The following is a 20,770-nucleotide window of genomic DNA, read 5'->3' as shown; positions in this document are numbered from 1 at the left end:
TAAATGTGCAGGTGCTTCTCTCTTTCCAAACTTCCTGAGAGATATATCTAGTTAAAGTTAGGGGTGAGTTTTCTTTGGCTTTAGGTACCAACTTATAGATGTTTCATTAATCTAACAAGTGTTCGCTCAGTGCCAGGCCCCACCCGCTGCACAGAAAAAGATCTGGCTGTCTGTGATAGAAGCCCTTGGGTTTTTGTTTGGTGAGACCCATATTTAAATAAGGAGGAAACACTGTGGGGCTTGGGCAGTGACTGTGTGTCTGTGAGGAAGTCCCAAAGCTGACTGAAGAAAATTTTCCAGCAACTATACAGAACTTCAATCAAATTGAATTCATGCTCAGAATAAAATCTTGTATTCATGATGAAAAACAGAGCATCAATTGAAACAAATGCCATGTCCCAAAAGGCTGGGAATTTAGCAACTCAGGATGGTAGGAAATACTGGCAGTGTAGGGGCTGGTGCCAGAGTGGGAGGTTTTCGAGCAAGTCTCTCATCCAGAAATATGTAGTTGCAGGACAACTCTGTCACTCAGTTTGGATGCCTGGCCACCCTCAAAAGTCTGTAAAATTGAGCTTTTTGAACCCATAATACAACCAAGAATGACTGTCTTTGGGTCTCTGTGCCAATTTCTATCAGGTGATAAATCAGACACTTAGAAAAAAAGAAAAATACATGTGGCATAGTGTTAACTGCAGTGCTGCAGGTGTGTATGCAGGACCAAGGAGGGCAAGAAGGGATTAGTCCTCTGAGGGAGTTGAGGAGGACTTCCCAGTGGTGGTGCCTTCTAAGTAGAAATCTGAATGGAGATTCACCAAGTAAAAGCGAGAGGAAGGGTGGAGGGCTTTCATTCCAAGCGCACAGGACCCTGTGGTAAGAATGGCGAGTGCCCAGACTGTTGGAGGGACTAGTGAATGACTTTCAGGTAGCTAGGATCAGTGAGATGGAAATGTGGAGGGAACTGAGATAGATAAACGGTTAGATGCTTGCTTAGTGCTTTATAGCGTTGACTTACTCAATATTCACTGACTACCTTCCATGTGCAGTGCTCTGCCAGGCCCGGTAAACCCTGACACTGTTCCCAAACAGAACCAGGGGCATTTTAAGATGGTCTTGCTGTCTGGGGGCAGAACCACCAGACTAAAATGCAAGCCTTCATTTTACCCTTGCAATTTAATCTTTTGCTTATCTTTTATTCCTAATCCATGTGGTCCTGTTTATTCTTCGAGTAAATATTCTCAATGTTTATGCCTCTGCATTTCGACTACTCCATATTTCAACTAAAGATCATATGATTACATGATTTGGCCAAAGGCTGTGCTATAGCCAGTCTGCCCTCTCTCAGGACCCAGGCATACCATTTCCTCCTAGAACGCAGGTAGAAGCTTGTGCATGCACGCCGGGGGGGAATTTCTGTGTCTTGCACAATATATTAGATAGGTACACAGGTTCTTTCAAAGGAGGGTTCATAACTGACCCTGGGGGGCAGGGGGGTGGGGGACCTGGTGAAATGAAGTAGTCTAGGCGAGGGAGACCATGACCTTGGTTGCCCCCCAGAGGACGGAATTATAATTCAGACCAGCTTTGTTCTCTGTTTCCTGCTGCTAGTGAGGGCAGTGTTGTGGGTGCAGTGTTGTGGGTGCGTCTGTCTTGGGTTGAACTGGAATGGGATGGAACTTGTGGAAGCTGCTGTGGGCTAAAAGAAGGGGAAGTACTCCGGTCTGGACTGTATATAGGGCTGCCAGGCCCTTGCCCAGGAAGCTAACTAGCAGCAAAGTTATCTTAGGAAAATGAGCATCGTGACGAACAGTTATTTACCCGCCTGGCGCCTTTCTTAGTAGAATAATGCATTGAACCCATGCCTCATAACATCCTCCTGAAGAAAGGAAGAGACAGATAGTGTTAAACGTTACTGGTTAATCATGGGGAAACTGAAGCATGGATAGGTTTATGGGGCTTGGGCAGAGTTACACAATGCCTCAGTGTCTGGCCTGGGAATGAAGCCCGAGTTTGCCGCTTGCTGTCAGGACTGCCCGACGGCATTGTGTTTCTCATTGAACAGCGGTGAAAAGGGCTGACTCTCAACAATGCAGGAGCTGCTATAGGAGACAAACACAATGAACTTTGGTACAGTATAGTCTAGAGGCCAAAATGAGTAATTTTAAGTAAATTGACTATAAGATCCAAAGCCTCAGTAAGTTTTAAAACAAAACCAAAAAAAAAAAAAAAAAAAAAAACACTGTACAGCTTTTGGGAACTGACCATGAACACCCCCTCCTGCCCACCATGTGAAGCGACATACTCTTAAAAGTTTTATTTTGTTGGCTCAAAGTCTGACACTTTTCTCGTTTGCCATGGGGTTTATTTATTTACTTCAAATGCATTTTTACTTTTAGGATTCTGTAATTTATCTCGAAGACTCTGCCTCATAATAATGTCAGTCTCGCATTTATTTCCCCAAATGCCTTATTTCCATAGCCTGAGTTTTAGGGGGAGACTTTTAGTTTGTTCAGATTTAGTTTGGGGTCTTCAGCAACAGTTGGAACTACAGAGACTAGAATTCAGGAAAGTCATGGGGGTGTGCTGGAGGAATTGGCCATGTTTGGTGTTGTGTACATTCTGCGTGACTGGAGCCAGGGGAGTACCAGTAATGGTCCTGGGAAGGATATAGGAAAAGTAGAGAAGTAGAATGTCATTGCTAAATTGTCTTTTATGTCAGAAGTGTCTCAGGTATCCTGGAATAGGTTTTTATACTCTGGATATTAAGAACAGCATGAAGATGGAATTGTAGAACTTTGGGCCAAAATATGTTGAGTGATATTGGTTGATGAATGATTTGCAAATAATTTGAACAGGGCAATAATAGCAATCAGTTATATATATTTTCATTTTGTACTTAGGATTTGTAGTAGTTTGGACCATAGTATTTGGGTCTGTCCCCCTCTAAGAGACAGTCCATAGGGACTCCAGCACAGGAGCTAAGTGACAACAGGGGTCTCTAGAGCTAGAATCGGATCTCTCCCTGCTTCCTCCTGCAGAAGCCAAAGAAGCCCAACTACAGAAACAGCGTGAGCACTGTGGCCCGTGATAGCAGAGCATGGATGGACTCTGCTTAGTGTGAACAGCTGCGAGTCGGGGGCCATCTTCCAGCAGGTACATGTGTATGTACATAGGACCCTCATCATGAGCCAGGGAGACTTGAGACAAAGTTGGAGAAAATGAAACAATATCGGTGAACTTTCTTACAAATCCAGGATGGGATGTGTTGGCATCTAAGGCTGTTTATAGCTGCGGTCACGGGTCTCATAGGGGAACACTTAATGGAACTAAAACATGGCCAGAGGAGAGCAGCTGACATGAAGGAGTAGGAGGAGTTGCTATATGAAGGCAGACTGAAATAATTAGGACTCCACAGGCTTGAAAAGACTGAGAGGAAATGGGATTAGAGTTTAATAAATCCACATAGAATATGGATTATAAGATATTGTTTACCAGAAGTCAGGAGAACTTCAAAACTGAGGGTAAATGAATTTAGGACAAAAAGAAGCTCTCCTCTACCAAGAAAGTAGATCCTGCACATCAAAACCTTCCTTTGGGAATGATTCTAACTTCTGGCATTGAAGTGAAGTGAGAAAGTCCTGGGTTTCTCTTGTTTTTACACCATTGTGCTCAAGCATGGGGACCCAGTGGGTGTGGCTCAGACGTCCGATTAGGCTCCATGCTTCCTTTTTCCTTCTCTTAGGTGAAACTTAACTGTCATTTGTTCTTTGTTTGACACGTATTTTTTGAGGTGGGATCGCCCTCTGCACTGATGGGCGCTGGGGATACTGGGATGGAGATGGACAGACGTGGTTCCCGTTGTGTGATGATTAACAAGAAACTGTGTTCATCCGCAACGTGATTTCACAGAAGAGCTGTGAGCGCGCGACACCAGTTGCTAATGGGGTCTTGGGATCAGAGCAGACTGTCCTGAGGAAGGGTGGCTGAGTGGAGACCCAAACACTGATGAGGAGTTGGCTGAGACAAGAGTCAGGGGAAGGGGGAACAGCACAGGCCAACTCCTGGAGTGGGAGCGTTGGGCGTGGCTGGTGGGGAGGCGGACATGGGCTGGTGGTTGGCTGGAGCGGGCGATGGAGGGCCTCACGGACCATGATAGGGATTAGGGCTCAGAAGCACGAGGAAGTCACCGAGGCATGTCAGCAGATACAATAATTTTCTTTTTGTAAACAATCACAGTAGTGCTGTCCAGAGAACAGAGAGGGCAAGAGCAAATCCATTGGAGTTGGTGGGGTTAAGTTGATGTTGTCTAGGTGACTGTGGCCTGGACTGGAGGGAAGTGGACAGATGGCAGAGGGATTTCAGAGGTTTCATGAACTGGACTTGTGGATTAGATAGGAGAAATAGGGAAGAGAAATAATCAAGCTTGAGAGTGTGACTGCCAGTTAGGACTCGGGTTTTATCTGAGAAGAACCAACATGGGTTTCTTATAGATCTCTTCCCTCATGATGACCCACAAGAGAGTGGTCTGCCTTCCTCCCTTTCCTCCTGCTCACCATCTCTCTTGAATCATTCAGAGCCTAATATTTCTGTTTCTACAAATTCTTACATAGTAAGCCCCCAGTAAATGGATGTGGCATAAGTCAAAGATCAAAAACTGCATGAGTCATTTTCTGTCTCCATCTCCTTGTCTTAACTCTCAGAGAGCAAACACGTTGGTGCAGTGCACAAACTACACTACAGGTCATAGCACCTTGAGGTCAGTTGACCTGAAACAATGTAAATTTAGCAAAGGCTAAGAAGACAGTGATATGTACAGAGATTCATTTAATTATCTTAAAAAGTCTTTTTATTTTGAATTGCTATCAAAGAGTTATGAAAATAGAACAAAGAATTTTCCTATGAACTCTTCAATCAGCTTCACGAATCATTAACATTTTACATGTTTGCTTTATTACAATCCTCCCCTGATGGAGATGGGGATAAGAGATTTAGAATTTCTCTGAGTCAGTTAATTGCAGACATCAAGACCCTTCACCTCTAAGTACTTACGTGTGTTTCCTCAGAACAATGCTTTTCCTTACATAACCACAGTACAGTTATTTAATTCAGGAAATGTAACCTTATGCAACACTGTTATCTAATATGTAGTCTATATTCAGTCTTCATTATTGTCCCAATAATGTCACTTATGGCACTTTTTTTTTTTCCTCCTGATTCAAGATCTAATCTCAGATGCATTTCATATTGTTTTTATAGTCTTCTTTAACCTGGTATGGTTCCTTAGTCTGTCTTTGGCTTTGAAGACATTGATACTTTAGGAAACAGGCCAGTTGTCTGGTAGAACGTGCCTCAGATTGGCTTTCTCTGGTTTCCTCATGGTTGGGTTCAGATTGTGCGTTTTGGCGGGAACGCTGCTTGATGATGTCATGCCCAGTGCAGAGCACCTGCCACCATAGGAAAGGAGGCCATGGGCTGGACACCTCTCTGCCTGGGGTGGTAAACCTTGATCATCCAGTCAAGGTGGTGTCCTCTGGGTTCCTCTGCTCTAAAGTTACTGTTTCCTTTTTATAATTAACGGAATGTTTATCTACTCGTTGATACCTGCGTAGTCATCTTTAAGTGTTACTAAGTCTTGTTTCTATGTTCTTGTTTAAAGAACCACGTTTCCCCTTCTCTCTTGGCAGTGTTTTAGAGCACTTTGCTGCAAGGGACCGCCACCCGCACGGCCAGAATATGATCTGGTTTGCATAGGCCTCACCGGTTCCGGCAAGACCAGTCTGTTGTCAAAACTCTGCAGTGAAAGTCCCGAGAACGTCGTGTCAACCACAGGTGGGTTTGCGCCAGGCCTCAGGCCCTCTCTCCTTCCCATCCCAGCCTTTTCAGCTTCCTGTGCTATTTATGCGGCCCCTGTCTTCCCTTCCATTTGTGGTTCAATCCTCCTGTCAGTGTATTTATTTCCTTGTTAAATACCCTTACCACTTTTTCAGAAAAGATTTGAAGAGGGCTTAATAGCAATGAATTGCTGCATCCTGTATCCCTCTTGCTGAGCGTATCAGTGGTACAGAATAAATCAAGCTCTGGAAAATATGAATCCAAACTAACCCTGAAGCCTGGAACTCTGGTCCTATGACTGAGTGGATTCACCTCAGGCCCTCGGAGGGCTGTCCACCCTTGAATCGTCACTCTGGTCTGCTTTTGTTGGTCATGTACTCCCAGGACAGCACCGCCCATGGAGTCTGATTCTTCATTTTTCACCTGGAGGATAAGCACTGCAGGGGACCTTTGATCAGCATCCCCATGTCGTTTTAAGTCAGCCTAGGATAGTGCTTCTCCATCATTTTCCTCTCAGTGGACGTTGGCGATGCCCAGACACATTTTGGCTGTCACAACCGGGAGAGAGGTTGCCACTGGCCTCCAGTGGGTAGAGGCCACCGCCTTCTGCACACCCTGCGGTGCACAGGGCAGTCCTCACAACGAAGAACCCTCCAAAGTCGAGAGCTTTTGTCACTCCCCACATGCTTCCTCTTTCTCTTCTGACAAAGGAGCAGGAAAGAAGGGTATAAATTAGAGACAATAAGGGAAGAACAATTGCAGGAGAGAAAGAATAGAGCTGCTGTGGGAGGAGAGCTGACAGGAAAGGACGGGGCGAGGAGTTGACTGGGAAAGTTGAAGAGATTGTTCATTCAGCTGGATTTCTGAGTACCTACTATGTACTGTGGGTGTGAGCAATGATTCTAGTACTGCCGGAGGCTCGGTCTGCTGGCCGTGTAGATGCTGAGTTCACGTCTAGAAACTTCCAAAGGAGCAGGTCTGGTCGGTGCTGCCTGGCAGGGGAAGGGAAGGATGCTTGGAGAGGTTTCCTTCATTGGATCCAAAGTCGGCAAGCCAGGGAGATAAACTGGAACAAAAGAGTGGAGGTTGGAGAAGAAAGGATTTCAGGGCAGGGGGAAAGCTTGTTTGAAAGCAGGTCCCACCAAAATGGGACCTCTTGGAAACCCCATGGCTTCCCCCATGGCTGCAGTGTATATTTAATAGAGTGCCAAGGGGTGAATCCTAAGAGAGGCGGTGACCAACTCTTGCCTTACTTCTTATACCAGGTTCAGAAATGAGAGCTTTCCTTGTAGACAGTGCTGAGACATCCACATGTTTTAAGCAAGGAAATGCATGATGAGCTGTCCATTTGAGAAGGAGCAAGCTGGCCATGACGTGGAGGCCAAGTTATGAGGATCACTGATAAGAGGCAGAGGTAGAAGATGATTGTAAATGGTGCTGCCCGTACGTGCAGGCCTTAGCTCAGCAGGAATGGGAGGAACGGAGAGGAGGGAATAGATAGGGTACAATATCTGAGGTCTAGATTCGACAGGGCTCGGTGACCAGTTGGGTTTAGAGGATGGAAGAAAGAAGTGGAAAATGACTCAATTCTTGGCTTTGGTGGAGGGCGGATGATGAAATTGTTGACCAGGGTGTCCTCACAAGTCAAAAAAATATTGATGGTCAAGGGCCCGACATCTGTTCAGGTCAGGTTTTGCCACCAACTAAGTCAGAAAAAAAGTGCAGGTTTTGAGAACTTTTCAGATGTTAGAATGATAGATATGAAACTGGACTTATAAAGAAACAGCTTGTTGGAGGGTAAGGGAGAGAGTGAGGGATTGGTATTGAGTCAGGAGCCCACAGAGAGAATGAGCAGAGAGCTGGAGTGCGACCTCTGAGCACTGAGCCAGGCCGCCACCTTCTTTATCCCTGAGATGTGGAGTTCTTCCTCCTCTCCCTACTGGACGCGGTCCATATTCCTACCACTCAGTACCTGCCACACTGCTTCGTTTACACATCTATTCCCCACTTCTGGGCTGCAGGCTCCTAAGGGCAGATAGAGCATCTCACTTGACATTGTGTACCCACAGTCACAAGGTTTGGGCATAGACACAGATGTTTGTTAAATGAATAAACAGAGGATAGTAAATTCAATCTGCATAGTATTTTTACATAAAGTATCTTCTGTGAGCCTCCTAGCCTCCTTCTGTGACAGAAAAGAATCTTTATATTCTGTTTTTAAATCATCTTAAGATACAAGGGGCTAGTTATGTGGCCATTGTCACACAGCTAGTGACAGAGGCAGGATGCCAGGAGAAGTGTTCCAGTGAAGTTTCGTGGTGTCCGAGGCTTAAGATTTCTGATATGAGTACGTACTTGCTGGCTTTGTAAAATCATGGACATCTTTTGAGTAATGTGCTTCAAACTTATACAAACTTTATTAGCTTAATAATTGTTTTCAAGCAAAGTAACCTCCAAGATACGTGTAAGAGTAACACAAAGTATACTTCGCACTATCTGAGTTATCATCTAACTCTACTGCTAGAAGAACAGTTTTCTCTTCTATTATAATGTAAAATAATTATCTGCAAATATTTGTATAATGTATTCTTAAATTATAATGTGTTTTAAACTTGTTTTATTACTTTTTCAAAATAATGTTTTCCTTTTGCTGGAACCAATCATAACATTGTGTGCTAAGTTGACTTTCTGATGAGTTAGATATTAAGTTGGCCAACATTTTGGACATCAAACTTCTATGAGTTGCAATTATTCTGAACTTGGCAGAGTGCCTTTTTGGAGGCCTCTTTGGAGGTCCTTGCCATCAAGAAGTTTACACTGGGTTTGGAAGATAAGTTTTCTAATGATAAAACAGTTCACATTTATTGAACTTTTATTCTATGCCAGGCCAAAGCTAAGACAGAAGATGATATGTGCTATACTTGACAATATAAAATGAAAATTAAAAGTGATCATTTCTAATCTAGGAGATCAAAGAAGGCTTTATAGTAAACTTTACATTTGAATAGGGCCTCTTATGATGGGGAGGATCTGAGTAATAGGAAGAGGAAAGTGAGAATCTAAAGCATAGGTGATTCAGAGAAAAGTTTGTGGTCTTATTGGGGTAAAGGTACAAGCTGCAACACTGTAGGAAGTGATGGGATCTAAGGCTAGAGACTAGAGAAGTTTCTGGGAGAGCCCTCTGACATAGAGAGGTGAGCCAGCAGGCACAGTAGTTATTAGGGGTGCAAAGTTGCATGTAATTGATACTGTAAGAAATGATAATTATATTGAGTGATATAAAGGAAGGGAAAGGAACAATTATGACTCATGTTTCTAACTCGGTGTTTGGCCGAATTGTACAAAGAAGTAGAGAAAACATGACAGATAGTTTTAAGATAAAAAGAATGAAGTTAGTTTTGGACTTACTAATTTCGAGGTGTTGGCATGATATCTGACAGTGATCAAATACTAAAAAATAAGCAGATTAGAGACATTTAGAGCTACAGATATAGATTGGAAGGTAATTTTAATTGTGGATATGGATGAGAGCATACAGAAATAATGGATAGAGACAGGGAAGCAGGTTGTTAAGCACCAACTACATTTCATTTGTCTATTGCATATTTATTGACTGCCTACTGTTTGACTGGCCCTGATTTAGGTACTGAGAATGATCAGTTATCAAAGCAGCAAACATCCCTGCCCTTGGGAGAGTGTATCCTAGCATCTGTATCTAATAAGAAATCTAAGCCAGGCAGTTCTCTGAAATATCATATAAGTTCAGTATGGGCAAGACGTAAGAAGAACCCATAACTATGTGATCATTAATGACCAATGGTAGAACAGTTTCAGTGAATGACTGGGGATAGAAACCGATTTCAGAGATTAGGAGTAATGAGTAAGTAAAGGGAATGAACTATAAACTATTGTTTGTATTCCTTGATCTTTTGGCTAAGATTGCATATAGGTTATTCTTTCAAGAAGAGAGACAGAAAAAGAGAAAGCAATGTTAAGAGAATTTGATTTTGGGGCTAGGGAGATAGCTCAGTCGGTAGAGTGCTTGCCTTGTAAGCACAAGGCCCTGGGTTCGATCCCCAGCACCCAAAAAAAAAAAAAAAAGAGAATTTGTTTTTATAAGGAAAGCTTATCACATGAGCATGCTAGTAGTCAGGAATAAAGGTGATCACCTGGGATTAATAAAGACTGAAGATGCTCAAGAGAGGGCAGTGTGTGCGAGAATGAATAAGGACTTCTGATTCTGGTCAAAATAGAATCATGTGCCTAGTTTATCTTCCCACGTGAAGAACCAAGATAACATTTTTTAAGAAAACATGAAGTAGCTGGGTGCAGTGGTGCACACCTGTCATCTCAGCAACTCTAGAGGCTGAGTGGAGGATTGCAAGGTTGGGGCCAGTCTGGGCAACTTAGACCTTGTCTCAAAAATAAAAAAAAAAATAAAATAAAAAGGGCCTAGAATATAGCTCAGTGGTAGAATATCCCTGAGTTCAATTCTCAGAACTGCAAAAAATAAAATAAAAAAATAAACATGAAATATATAAAATGGTTTTCAAGAAAGTGAATGTAAAGCAACAAAGAACAGTCATCCTTGAGAGATGAGAAACAAAAGTGTTGAGCCCTGTGATTGCCCCACTGCCTTGAGAGAGCTTTCAGGCTGTGGCATGGTTCCAGAGGGAGTTGAAGTAGAAGGCAGTGTACTTCCTACCTTGAGGACGTGGAGCTGAGAATCAAGGAGATCAAGCATCTAGAGTTAATAAGACAGAATACTAGGCAAAAGAGACTTGCACAGACAGACCCCTAGAGACGTTCAGAGTAGCTCCCTTGAATATCCTGTAAACTGGACAAAGCAAGCCCATGAGGAAGCTACTCAAGGGCAGGAAAAGAAGTATTTGAATGTCCTAGGGGTAACAGTGCTTGGTCTTCACATAGGGCTGAGACTTATGCCTGTAACCACCAGACAGACTGGAAAAGTCATAATTCATGAGGAAAGAGATAGAGAACCCAACAAGGTCTTGCCTTAGGAATTGACTCTAAGCTGAGTACTCACCTGGACTCACGTAGTAGATCATATGACCCAGTCCCAAAGGCTCAAATGGTTTTCTGGTGGTGTTAATGTATCCCAGTATAAACCTGTATAAGATTTAGAGAAGTAGCACTCAACAAAGTAAAATTCACAATGTCTGACATTCAACTCAAGATTATCAGGCACAAGAAGAGCTAGAAAGACATAATTCGTAATGAGGAGAATAAGCATTCGTTTAATACTTATCAGAACTGACAACAGATATTAACAATTGACACAGATTAGAATTAGCAAAGAAGGACATTATAACTGAATTGTATCTGTTCATAAGGTTCAGACATGGATGATATATTTTAAGAAGACCCATATAAAACTTCTACTGGTAAATAATACCTGAGATAAAATATGTATCAGATGGGATTAATCTCAATTGATAGAAAGGATTGATGAACTTAAGGACATTGGCATTATAGAGTCTATCCGAGAGAGGGGGCGGAGAGCATCAGTGAACTCTGGGACAACTTTAAGTGACCTAATGTAGCATAATTTGCATGAAGGCAAGCAGGTAGGGAAAGGCACAGGGAAAAAATGGAAGAAACATTGCCAAACCTGATGACAATTTTAAACCCACAGATCCAAGAAGCCCGTTGAACCTCAAATTAAGAAATGTGAACAAAACTGTAACAAGGTTCACCATAAAATTGCTTGAAGCCAGTGGCAAAAGATATGATGGTCAATTTTATGTGTAAGATGACTGGGCCATGGTGTTCATGGTGGTCTAACATTATTCTGAATATTTCTATGAGGGTGTTTTACATGAAATTAGTACTTAAATCCTTGGACTTTGAGTAAAGCAGATTGTCCTGTATAATATGGTTTGATCTCCAGTTAGTTGAAGGCCTGAACAGAACAAAAGAGTGACCTCCCTGGAAAAAGAGGGAATTCTAGGGCTGGGGAGATAGCTCAGTCGGTAGAGTGTTTGCCTTGCAAGCACAAAGCCCTGGGTTCGATCCCCAGCACTGCAAAAAAAAAAAAGGGAATTCTACAGCAGATGACCTTTGGACTTGAACTTTGCACCAGCTCTTTTCTGGGTCTCTAGCCTATCAGCTGATACTGCAGATTTTGGACTTGTCAGCCTACTGAATGTGAGCCAATTCCTTAAATCAACATCTTTTCCCGTGCCCACCCCTCCCCACTGCCAAGAGAGAGCAAGAGACAGAGACATACACACATACACATGTATTAGATATATGCAGAAATGTCCTTTTGATTTTATTTTGGGAATTTTGAGAAATACATAGGAGAAATCTTAAAAAGCAGATAAAAGATATTACATTTATGCAAACTAAGATAAAATGACATCAGATTTTTCACTGGAAACAATGCAACTGAGAAGACAATGGAACAACTTCATTAATGTAGTGTTAAGTAGGTTGGAAGTACCCTGTATCCTAGAAAAAATATTTTAGAAAGAAAGTAAAAAATTAAGACTTTTTTCCCATATATACAAAAGCTGAAACAATGTATTACTAGCAGATCAGCACTATAAGAAATGATAAATTGAAGTCCTCCAGGAAGATGGGAAATGGTACCAGATTGCAATATATATCCATGTAAGATACATGTAAGAATCTGTATCCATATAAGATACAAATATTTATCTTATGCATAAATATGGATAAATCTGTTTCCTTCTAAGATACATATAAGAACAAAGAGTACCAGGAATGAAAATTACATGAGGAATTAAGATTTAGTTTACATTATTTAAATATCTTTAAAAGGTAACTATTTAAAAATAACTTTATTATGGGGTTTATATGATAGGTAAAAGTAAAATGCATGAGAATAATAACAAATATCATTAGGGAAAAAGAAATGCACAGTATTGTAATGTTCTTAACACTATATGTGAATTGGTGTGATTAACTTGAAGATAGACTGACACAAAACATACTATATAAACCCTAAATTAGCGCTAAAATCATAGTGCTAATTTTAAAAAAAAATTAAATTATTTTTTGGTACCAGGGATTGAACCCAAGGACTCAACCACTGAGCCACATCCTCACCCCATTTTTATATTTTATTTTGAGAAATGGTCTTGCTGAGGCTGGCTTTGAACTCGTGATCTCCTGCGTCAGCCTCCCGAGTCTCTGGGATTATAGGCTCACAGTGATATCTTAGATAATGCAGAATTACCAGAAATGATCAATTCAAAAGAAGGCAGAAAAAGAAGAAAAGGGAGCAAGAATAGATGAAACAAATAAGAATCAAGTAGCAAGGCGATGCACTGAATTAACAATCCAGTGTAAATAACCATTAACAACCAAGTTAAACATAAATGTTCTAGACTTCTCAATTAAGAGACTGATTTGATATGATTAGATTAAAAAAAAATTCAACCAAATGCCAACTTTAGGAAACAATCTGTAAATATAGACACAAATAGGTTAAAAGGAAAGAATGGGAAAAGATAGCATCATACTAGAAGTGTGATAGAAGTTGCAGTGGATGTATTAACATGAGACAATGTAGATTTCAGAGTAGAGAATAATACTGAGGATAACAAAGTTCATTTCATGGTGATAAAGGGGTCATTTATTGCAAGAGTACATAATAATGCTGAACATTTATGTACCTAATAACAGAGCTTCAGAAGACATGAAGCACAAAATGACAGAACTACAAAGCAAATTAGATAAAACTGTAATTATAATAAGAGTTTTCACTCTTTCATCAAATAATAAAACATGCAGGAGGAAAATTAGCCAAGACAGAGTAGATTTGAACAACACTATTAGCCAACTTGACTAACATAGAACACTCCACCCAACAGCAGAAGGCATTCTTCTCAAGTGCAAATGGAACATTTACCAAATTAGACCATCATCTAGGACATAAAACAAATCTCAATAAATTTGGACAGACTCAGCTTGTACTAAACATGTTTGCAGATTGCAGTGGAATGGAATTTGAAATCAGTAATAAGAAGACCTTTGAAAAAATTTCTCTAGGTATGGTTACTGAAATACTTCTAAGTAACCTATGGATCAAAGGGAAAATCAAGAGAAATTATAAAGCATTTATCACCACACAACTACACACCATATCAATTTGTGGTGTGCCTCTTAAAGCGGTATTTTGGTGAGGGAGGATTATAGAACTGAACTGCCTATATTGGGGAAGGAGAGCCTCAAATCAGTGCTCCTAGCTTACCTCAAGAAACTAGAAGAGAAGAATAGATTAAAACCAAAGTAAGTGGGAGAGAAGAATAATAAGATCAAAATGGAAATCAATGAAGTGGAAAAGTAATTGGTTGTTTGAGAAGATCAGTAAAATTGATAAAATTCTTACCACATTGATCAGGAAAAACCCAAGAAAACATAAATTACCAATATCAGGAATGAGAAAGGACATCAATATAGATTTCATAAATATTAAGAAGATCATAAGGAATGTTATGACTAAATTTTTGCCAATAAATTTGACTACATAGCTGAAGTGGACAATTCTTTGAAAGAAGAGTCTTCCGATCTCAAGAGGAAATAGAGAACCCTGATAGATCTATATCTATTAAAGTAATTTAATAGATATAGTCTAGTTGGCCTCACTAGTGAACATTTAAAAAAAACACAATGTCAGTTCTCTATGATATCTTCCAGAAAACTTCTAAACTCCTTTTATGGATTTAACTGAATACCAAAACTAGACAAAGACATTACAAGAAAACTCCATGCCAGTATCCCTCTTGAACACAGATGCAGAGATGAAAAATAATTGCTAACAAATCAAATCTAACAATAATGTATGAGTAGGATAATTTATTATAACCAAGTGACATCTAACTTAGGAATATAGTTATTCTCACATTAAAAAAGCACTGTGGGGGCTGGGGTTGTAGTTCCGTGGTAGAGTGCAATACCTGGATTTGATCCCCAGTCCACAGGAAAAACAAAAAATCATATCAAAATCATATCAAAATCTGCCCAACTGTGTTAAAGTACATTTGTGAAAATCCTCCCAGCTATTGTCACATTTATGGTGAAAAATGAGTCTTTCTTACTTAGATCAGGAATAAGACACCAATGTCTGTTCTTATCACGTCTACTCAACATCGTAGTAGAGATTCTAACTAACATACCAGGCATGATCTCATCAATAGAGAAAATTTAATTTGAATCTACAACTTTATACCAGTAAATTGGAATTGACTGATATGAATTCAAGCTGATGATATTACAGATCTGAAAACTGACTTAGAGGATAGCTCTGAATATTAACATGGAGAATGTTGCCTTTATTTTAGAAGAAGATAGGGCGTGGTTTATAACTGTAAGTCAAATATTGAATTCGGATAGATGAACAGATTCTCCAAGTATTAGAAGATGGAAAGGAAAACGTCCATACACAAGCAGATGTAGAACTTCAGGTGGAAGGTTATTAAGTGACTATGGTAGTGAAGTGATCTCAAAGTAGTATTAGAAAGCAGGGCTTATGCTGGGAGTCATAAGATAAGGAAAGGCTCTGTTTGTTAGTGGAAAAAGAAAACATGTGCAAGAAAACCTTGGAGCACGGAGAACACTTTTCCTAACAAAGGTGAGGTTTCATACAGTTCAGTGAAAGTCTTTGTCATGATCAAGGTAGCGCTGCACTGGGCATGAGAAGTAGGAAGATGCCCCAAAAAAGGGGTAGATGGTTGTCAGTTGGGTCTTTGTGTTCATCATAATGAAAGAAGAAGGGCAAGATGTTAGACAAATTATAGTGATGGCAGGGGGTTGGGGTGAAGGAGAGGCAGCAGAGAGCCAAGCAGGCTTACTTTAGGTACCAGCAGACCCACAGAAACCATTACGTGTTAGAATTTCAGGTGGACGTTGCTGGCATCCTAGAACATAAAACCGAGGCTCAGGGTTCTTTTTTGGGGACTAGCCGATATGTGTATGAGTGAAGGACAAAGGAGGTGGAAGGAAGGTACTGAAGGAAACAAAAGCATCAATAGTAGAAACTGTAACCAGAAGAAAGAAGTCAGAAAGGCTCACGTGCATGTGGATGACTCAGTGAAAGAGAAGGGAAGAGAGTATAGCTGGGGGAGCCTGTAGAGAATTTTTCACAAAGGAAGGGATCTTAGGGACTTGAGCATATAAAATTTAGTCACCAGAAATCTAAAATTAACAAGATCAACATAAAAAGAAACAATACCATTGAGAAATATTTGCATCAAATATTAAGATAAGAGTTTATGGCTGTCTTACTTAGAGAATTCAATCACTTTTACAGATATCATTGAGAATCTAATATAAATTATGTTACGTCCACCAAGAGATAATTCATAAGCAGAAAAAGTGACAAACACATGGAGCAGGTTCAGCTTTACCAGAAATTCATATTTATTAGGTAATAAAAAAATGTTAGTTTTATACTGAAATTTACCAAAATTCATTTCTTTATGATCAGACCCAATACTGGTAAGATTGTAGTAACGTTGATATGCACATGTATTACTGATGCCATTGTGACTATTATTGTCCCTTTCTTGGAAAACAGTTATTCATATAAACCAAAAGTTACCAAAATACTCATAGACTTACTAGTGATGCTGATAGCAATTTATTATAAACATGTTATTTAAAAGAATCTGTATGCATAAGGCAATTCCTTGCAACATCTTCTTGTATAATAGCTAAAACTTAAAAGCAATGTGAGTTTCTGACAGCAAGGGAGATTGTTAAATGAATTATGGCACCTCACTTGAAATGATTATAGATTTGAATATGTATATAATCTTCTGAAGAAAGTGAAAAAATGAAATTTACATGTATTTTTAAAGTTAAAGCATGGAAAACTGCATTTGCACATAAACTGGAAATAACATGTAAAATCACTATATACTTTGTTAATGTGGCTGAATTATGCTGAACTTTTATTATTTTAAATTCTTTATTTGATAATGTTTTGACACTATAAAATCAATTAAAAATGAAATGTTGTTGGAAGAGTTTTGAAAAATTAAAAAAAGAGAATCTACATTAAGAGCTGGTTTCTTATGAGATGAGAACATATTGTAAGAAGGGCATGTCCATCCAATTTCAGCAAGGCAAGAATGCCTGCCTTTTTTCCAGGAAGAAAGGGAATCCAAACTTTATTGGATCATTAACTTCAGCATTCTTTCAGCTTTGACATAATTTTTAAAAGACACTTAAATTGTCAAAACTCAAAGGGCCAAGAAATCCTCTAGAGAGCAGGACCTGGTTAGTGGAGAGAGAAAAATTGGGCATCTCACTCTTTGGTTTAAAAACAAAAGTGAATCCTGTCCGGAGCAAATTCTTGACTGTGTCTGCCTGAGGGATTTGTTGATAAGAGGGGTTGTTAAACTGTAGATTACACAAATATTCACCATTCCCCCCCCCCCTTTTAAACCAGAAGAATGGAATCTAAAGTCTCAGGGTAATATAGTGATATATCATGGAGAACAACCTAGAGAAAACTGAACACTTTGAATTGATAAAGGTTGAGAATATCTTGAGGGATATATATTTCTGCACTTGAAAAATTGTCAAGTAGTATGTCATTCAGTTAAAATAGAAAAAGATTATGACAGTTTGAAAGAAAAAGTTCATGAAAATTTGAATGAAGCATTTAAATAACTTTAGTGTTAGCTACAGATGTGTTAATAAGAGAAACAAAGTTAGAGAGTCAGCTTTGGGTATCTGTTACAGAAAGGTGTTTTCTAAATACCAGTAGATTAAATTTCCTTGGTGACATTGAAATTGTATTTAGAAGAATTTTGCTAGATTTTTATCCAAATATCACAAATACTTATGCTATGGCATAAATGATGCTCTTGGCCCAGATCAAGACTACCAGATCTATAGACTATCTTTCCCTTCCACAGTTCTTAGAGTGACCAGGAATTTCAGAAACATACATACATCAAGTATCTGTGTGATTGTGTGCATCCTTGGAGGATTCAATGTGTAGGCCCAAGTAAAACACTCATGTGTTCCACATGATGAATAAAAATAGACTAACATTCCTACCAAAACTAATTTTGTTACAATTCCAGGAATGCTCTTTCCTGCATGAAAAATTTCAAATCCATCTTCCCTGCATCACAGGTTTTGTTGGATTTAAGGATTGCAAAACAAAGACTGAAAGACTATGCAAACAATCGTTTCCCCAAAGAGTTACTAAGTCATATATTTATTAAAATTTGTGGGGTTAAATCTTAGGGGAGGTTTCAGTCTTACTAATGTAGCTTAGATAGGCCAGGAAAAAATGAGTGCGTGGCTTCGGCTTCAGCCATCAAGTTGTTTGAATGGAGCCTGGGGAGACCTACCCTTGAGGGCTTCAGCCAAATACTGGAGGCCATTGAGAATCCACTCAGTGGTTACTGTTATTTCCTCCTCCTTGCTGATTATAAATAATGCAGTCCTAATTTTAAAGGAAACCTTGTAGAGGTGATCTAATCCACTCATTTTGCAGAAGAGGAATTCAAATCAAAGCAAAGGGAAAAAATGTGGCTGGTGAGTCTGAGCACCATGACTAGCACTCCCAGGCAGTATCTTGTCTCCGTGACTCATCCGAGGACCCTCAACTCTTTGAAGAAGCAAGAGGTGATAACACCATCATGGCTTAGTTGATTGGACATTTTCTGACCCTTCTGAGTTCCTATTTTAATTAGCAATATCAAAAAAGACAAATTCTTACTGTCATTTTTATCATGTTATTAAGAAAGCAGTGTCATGTAGACCTGAGAACACTTATTTGGACTTCTCATGTTCAATTATTTATAAAAAGATCAAAGTAAATTTTTGAGTTTAATAGGAATGTGTTTAACGCCAAGTTAGTTCCATCAGTATTTAGTCTCAAAGTTGAACAAAATAGCATCATTCTTTCAACTCGTTGGTACATGGAGGTGGTACAATGCTGTGGAGTTCTATTGACAAGACTTGGGGTCAGGTTTTGAATATAGTACTTTTCACTAGGTCCTTGATGCTTCTGTGCTACACTTTCTTCTTGACTTTAACTTTGGGATTGTTGTAACAGCTAAGTTAGCAAATAGATGTAAATCCTTAGCTTCAAACTTTGAACAATATTGAGATCCAGTGGTGTGCCAAGCACTAGCCTGGCATACAGGATACACTGTACTTTGCTTCTGCATTGTGAATCCTTGCATTCCAGTGGGCAAAATATATAAGCCAGACATATATAGTTACTATTGTGAAAATTATGCAGAAGCAGTGAGTTTTGGAGGAACATGGATTCGGAAAAATCAACCTAGTTCAAGGACACCAGAGAAGATTTCCCTGACAAAATAACTTAGTCAAAAAGCTAATAAAAGGTAGAGCCAGAATTTGAAACCAGATGTTTTTGCTCTAGAGCCCATGTTTTTATTCCTCAAAGAAATCCTTTGAGAAAGGTGTTTTGATGATTTGACTTTTGTATCTCTGCTAAATATTAATTCCTCCTCTGTCCCGGACCTCATCCAACCCAGTGCACAGAAGTAAAATACAGTGTGCTGGTTGCTTTTCTTGGTTGCCCTTCTGGTGAATTCAAAGTGTTGTTTTAAATTTTTATTTCTGTTTAATCTTTGCAAATGCTGCAGATGACTAATATAGAAAAACACTGTTTTTCTTTCATGAAAAGAAATGACTCCTGAGAGTGATTACTAGTTCAAGTTTTTTGTGGCCTCCTTTCAAAAATATTCAGTGCATACATGAACATGTTTGTATTTATATGAGCATATGCACATTCTTGTGTTTCAACTGAATTGACTAACTTGAATGATGATAGTTAAGTCCTAAATATATTGTTAATCATAGAACTATATACTCCGAATATATCTTTATAATATCATTCTTTTATTGCATGCATTAAAAATGATTGCCTTACACAAATGGAAAATTATGATTGTACTTTTAAGAGTGTACTAATATAATTATTTTTTTCTAGACTGATTATTTAGACTTTGTCCTCTGAACATTAATTAATACAGCTATATTGGAAAAGTAATATGGAAATGGCATTATGGAAGACTGTGTATACCTTTGTAATAATCTAGCCACACATGTTCTGTTTGAGAAGAAAACATTTATGAGTATTCTGTAGAAACATTTTATATGCCTATGATAACATTTCTAGGTTACTTTGCTTAGTATGAACATTTGAGGACATTTTTGTTGTCAATTTATTATAAAGACTCCACAAGGATTTAAAGTCAATAACAGCAATACCATCTGCCAGTTGGATTAATAAGTTTCCAAAATTGTATTTTGTGTATGGGTGCGGACATTACTGGAAGAATATTACTTCCCTTTGAGTGCCTGTGTTTTCTCAGCTTTTAAGAATCAAAGCTGTTAAACATTTCTGGTGTGCTCCATAACTTTCTTTTCCAAAGTTGGGACCTGTCCTACTCCTTTGGAAAATTCATACTTGAGTTGTCCTGAACATAACCACTAATAAAACTTTTTAGCATTTGCAGAGGGCATTTTGTTTCCAAGATTTCACAATCATTGCCTTTTAATCCATATAACATCCATGTGAGGTAGGTTGATACATTCAAGCATCCAAGTCTCCTGCAGTGGAATTTTGGTGCCAACAGGAGTATTGTGGTTGGCACTGACTTTCCTTAATTTCCCAGAGGCCAGACACCTGGAGAGGCTTTCCTGCAGGCCCAGGGTACATGCCAGTGTTTCAGCCATATGGGACTGCCTCCTCATTCCTCTTGCCACTTCACTAAGATTGAGGGACTTCATGTACCAGTAGCCCTAATGCTGCACTGACTGTGTCCATCTGCATTAAACCTCCAAGGAAGGTTATGTTTTGGAAGATTCTTAGAGGGCCCAACGAACATTCACTTGTGGTGCAGGAAATTTCAACTATTGACACCTCCATTAAATCAACAGAGGTACTTTTCAT

At 39.4% G+C, this 20,770-nt stretch overlaps 1 protein-coding gene across 3 annotated transcripts in view; it reads left to right on the top strand.

The window, feature by feature from the left end:
- The window catches only part of Arl15 (ADP ribosylation factor like GTPase 15), a 392,761-nt gene that overhangs the window by 134,528 nt on the left and 237,463 nt on the right, over window positions 1-20,770 (top strand). For all 3 annotated transcript variants that reach the window (XM_047556318.1, XM_047556317.1, XM_047556319.1), the window contains one exon: window positions 5,682-5,826. In XM_047556318.1, the coding sequence (XP_047412274.1) occupies window positions 5,682-5,826 (145 nt within the window). The remainder of the gene's footprint in view (window positions 1-5,681; window positions 5,827-20,770) is intronic.

This window comes from Sciurus carolinensis, chromosome 6, assembly GCF_902686445.1.
Source record: "Sciurus carolinensis chromosome 6, mSciCar1.2, whole genome shotgun sequence".
Lineage (NCBI taxonomy): Eukaryota > Metazoa > Chordata > Mammalia > Rodentia > Sciuridae > Sciurus > Sciurus carolinensis.
Note: the sequence above shows the minus strand (reverse complement) of the source record. Positions and strands in the feature narration are given on the sequence as shown.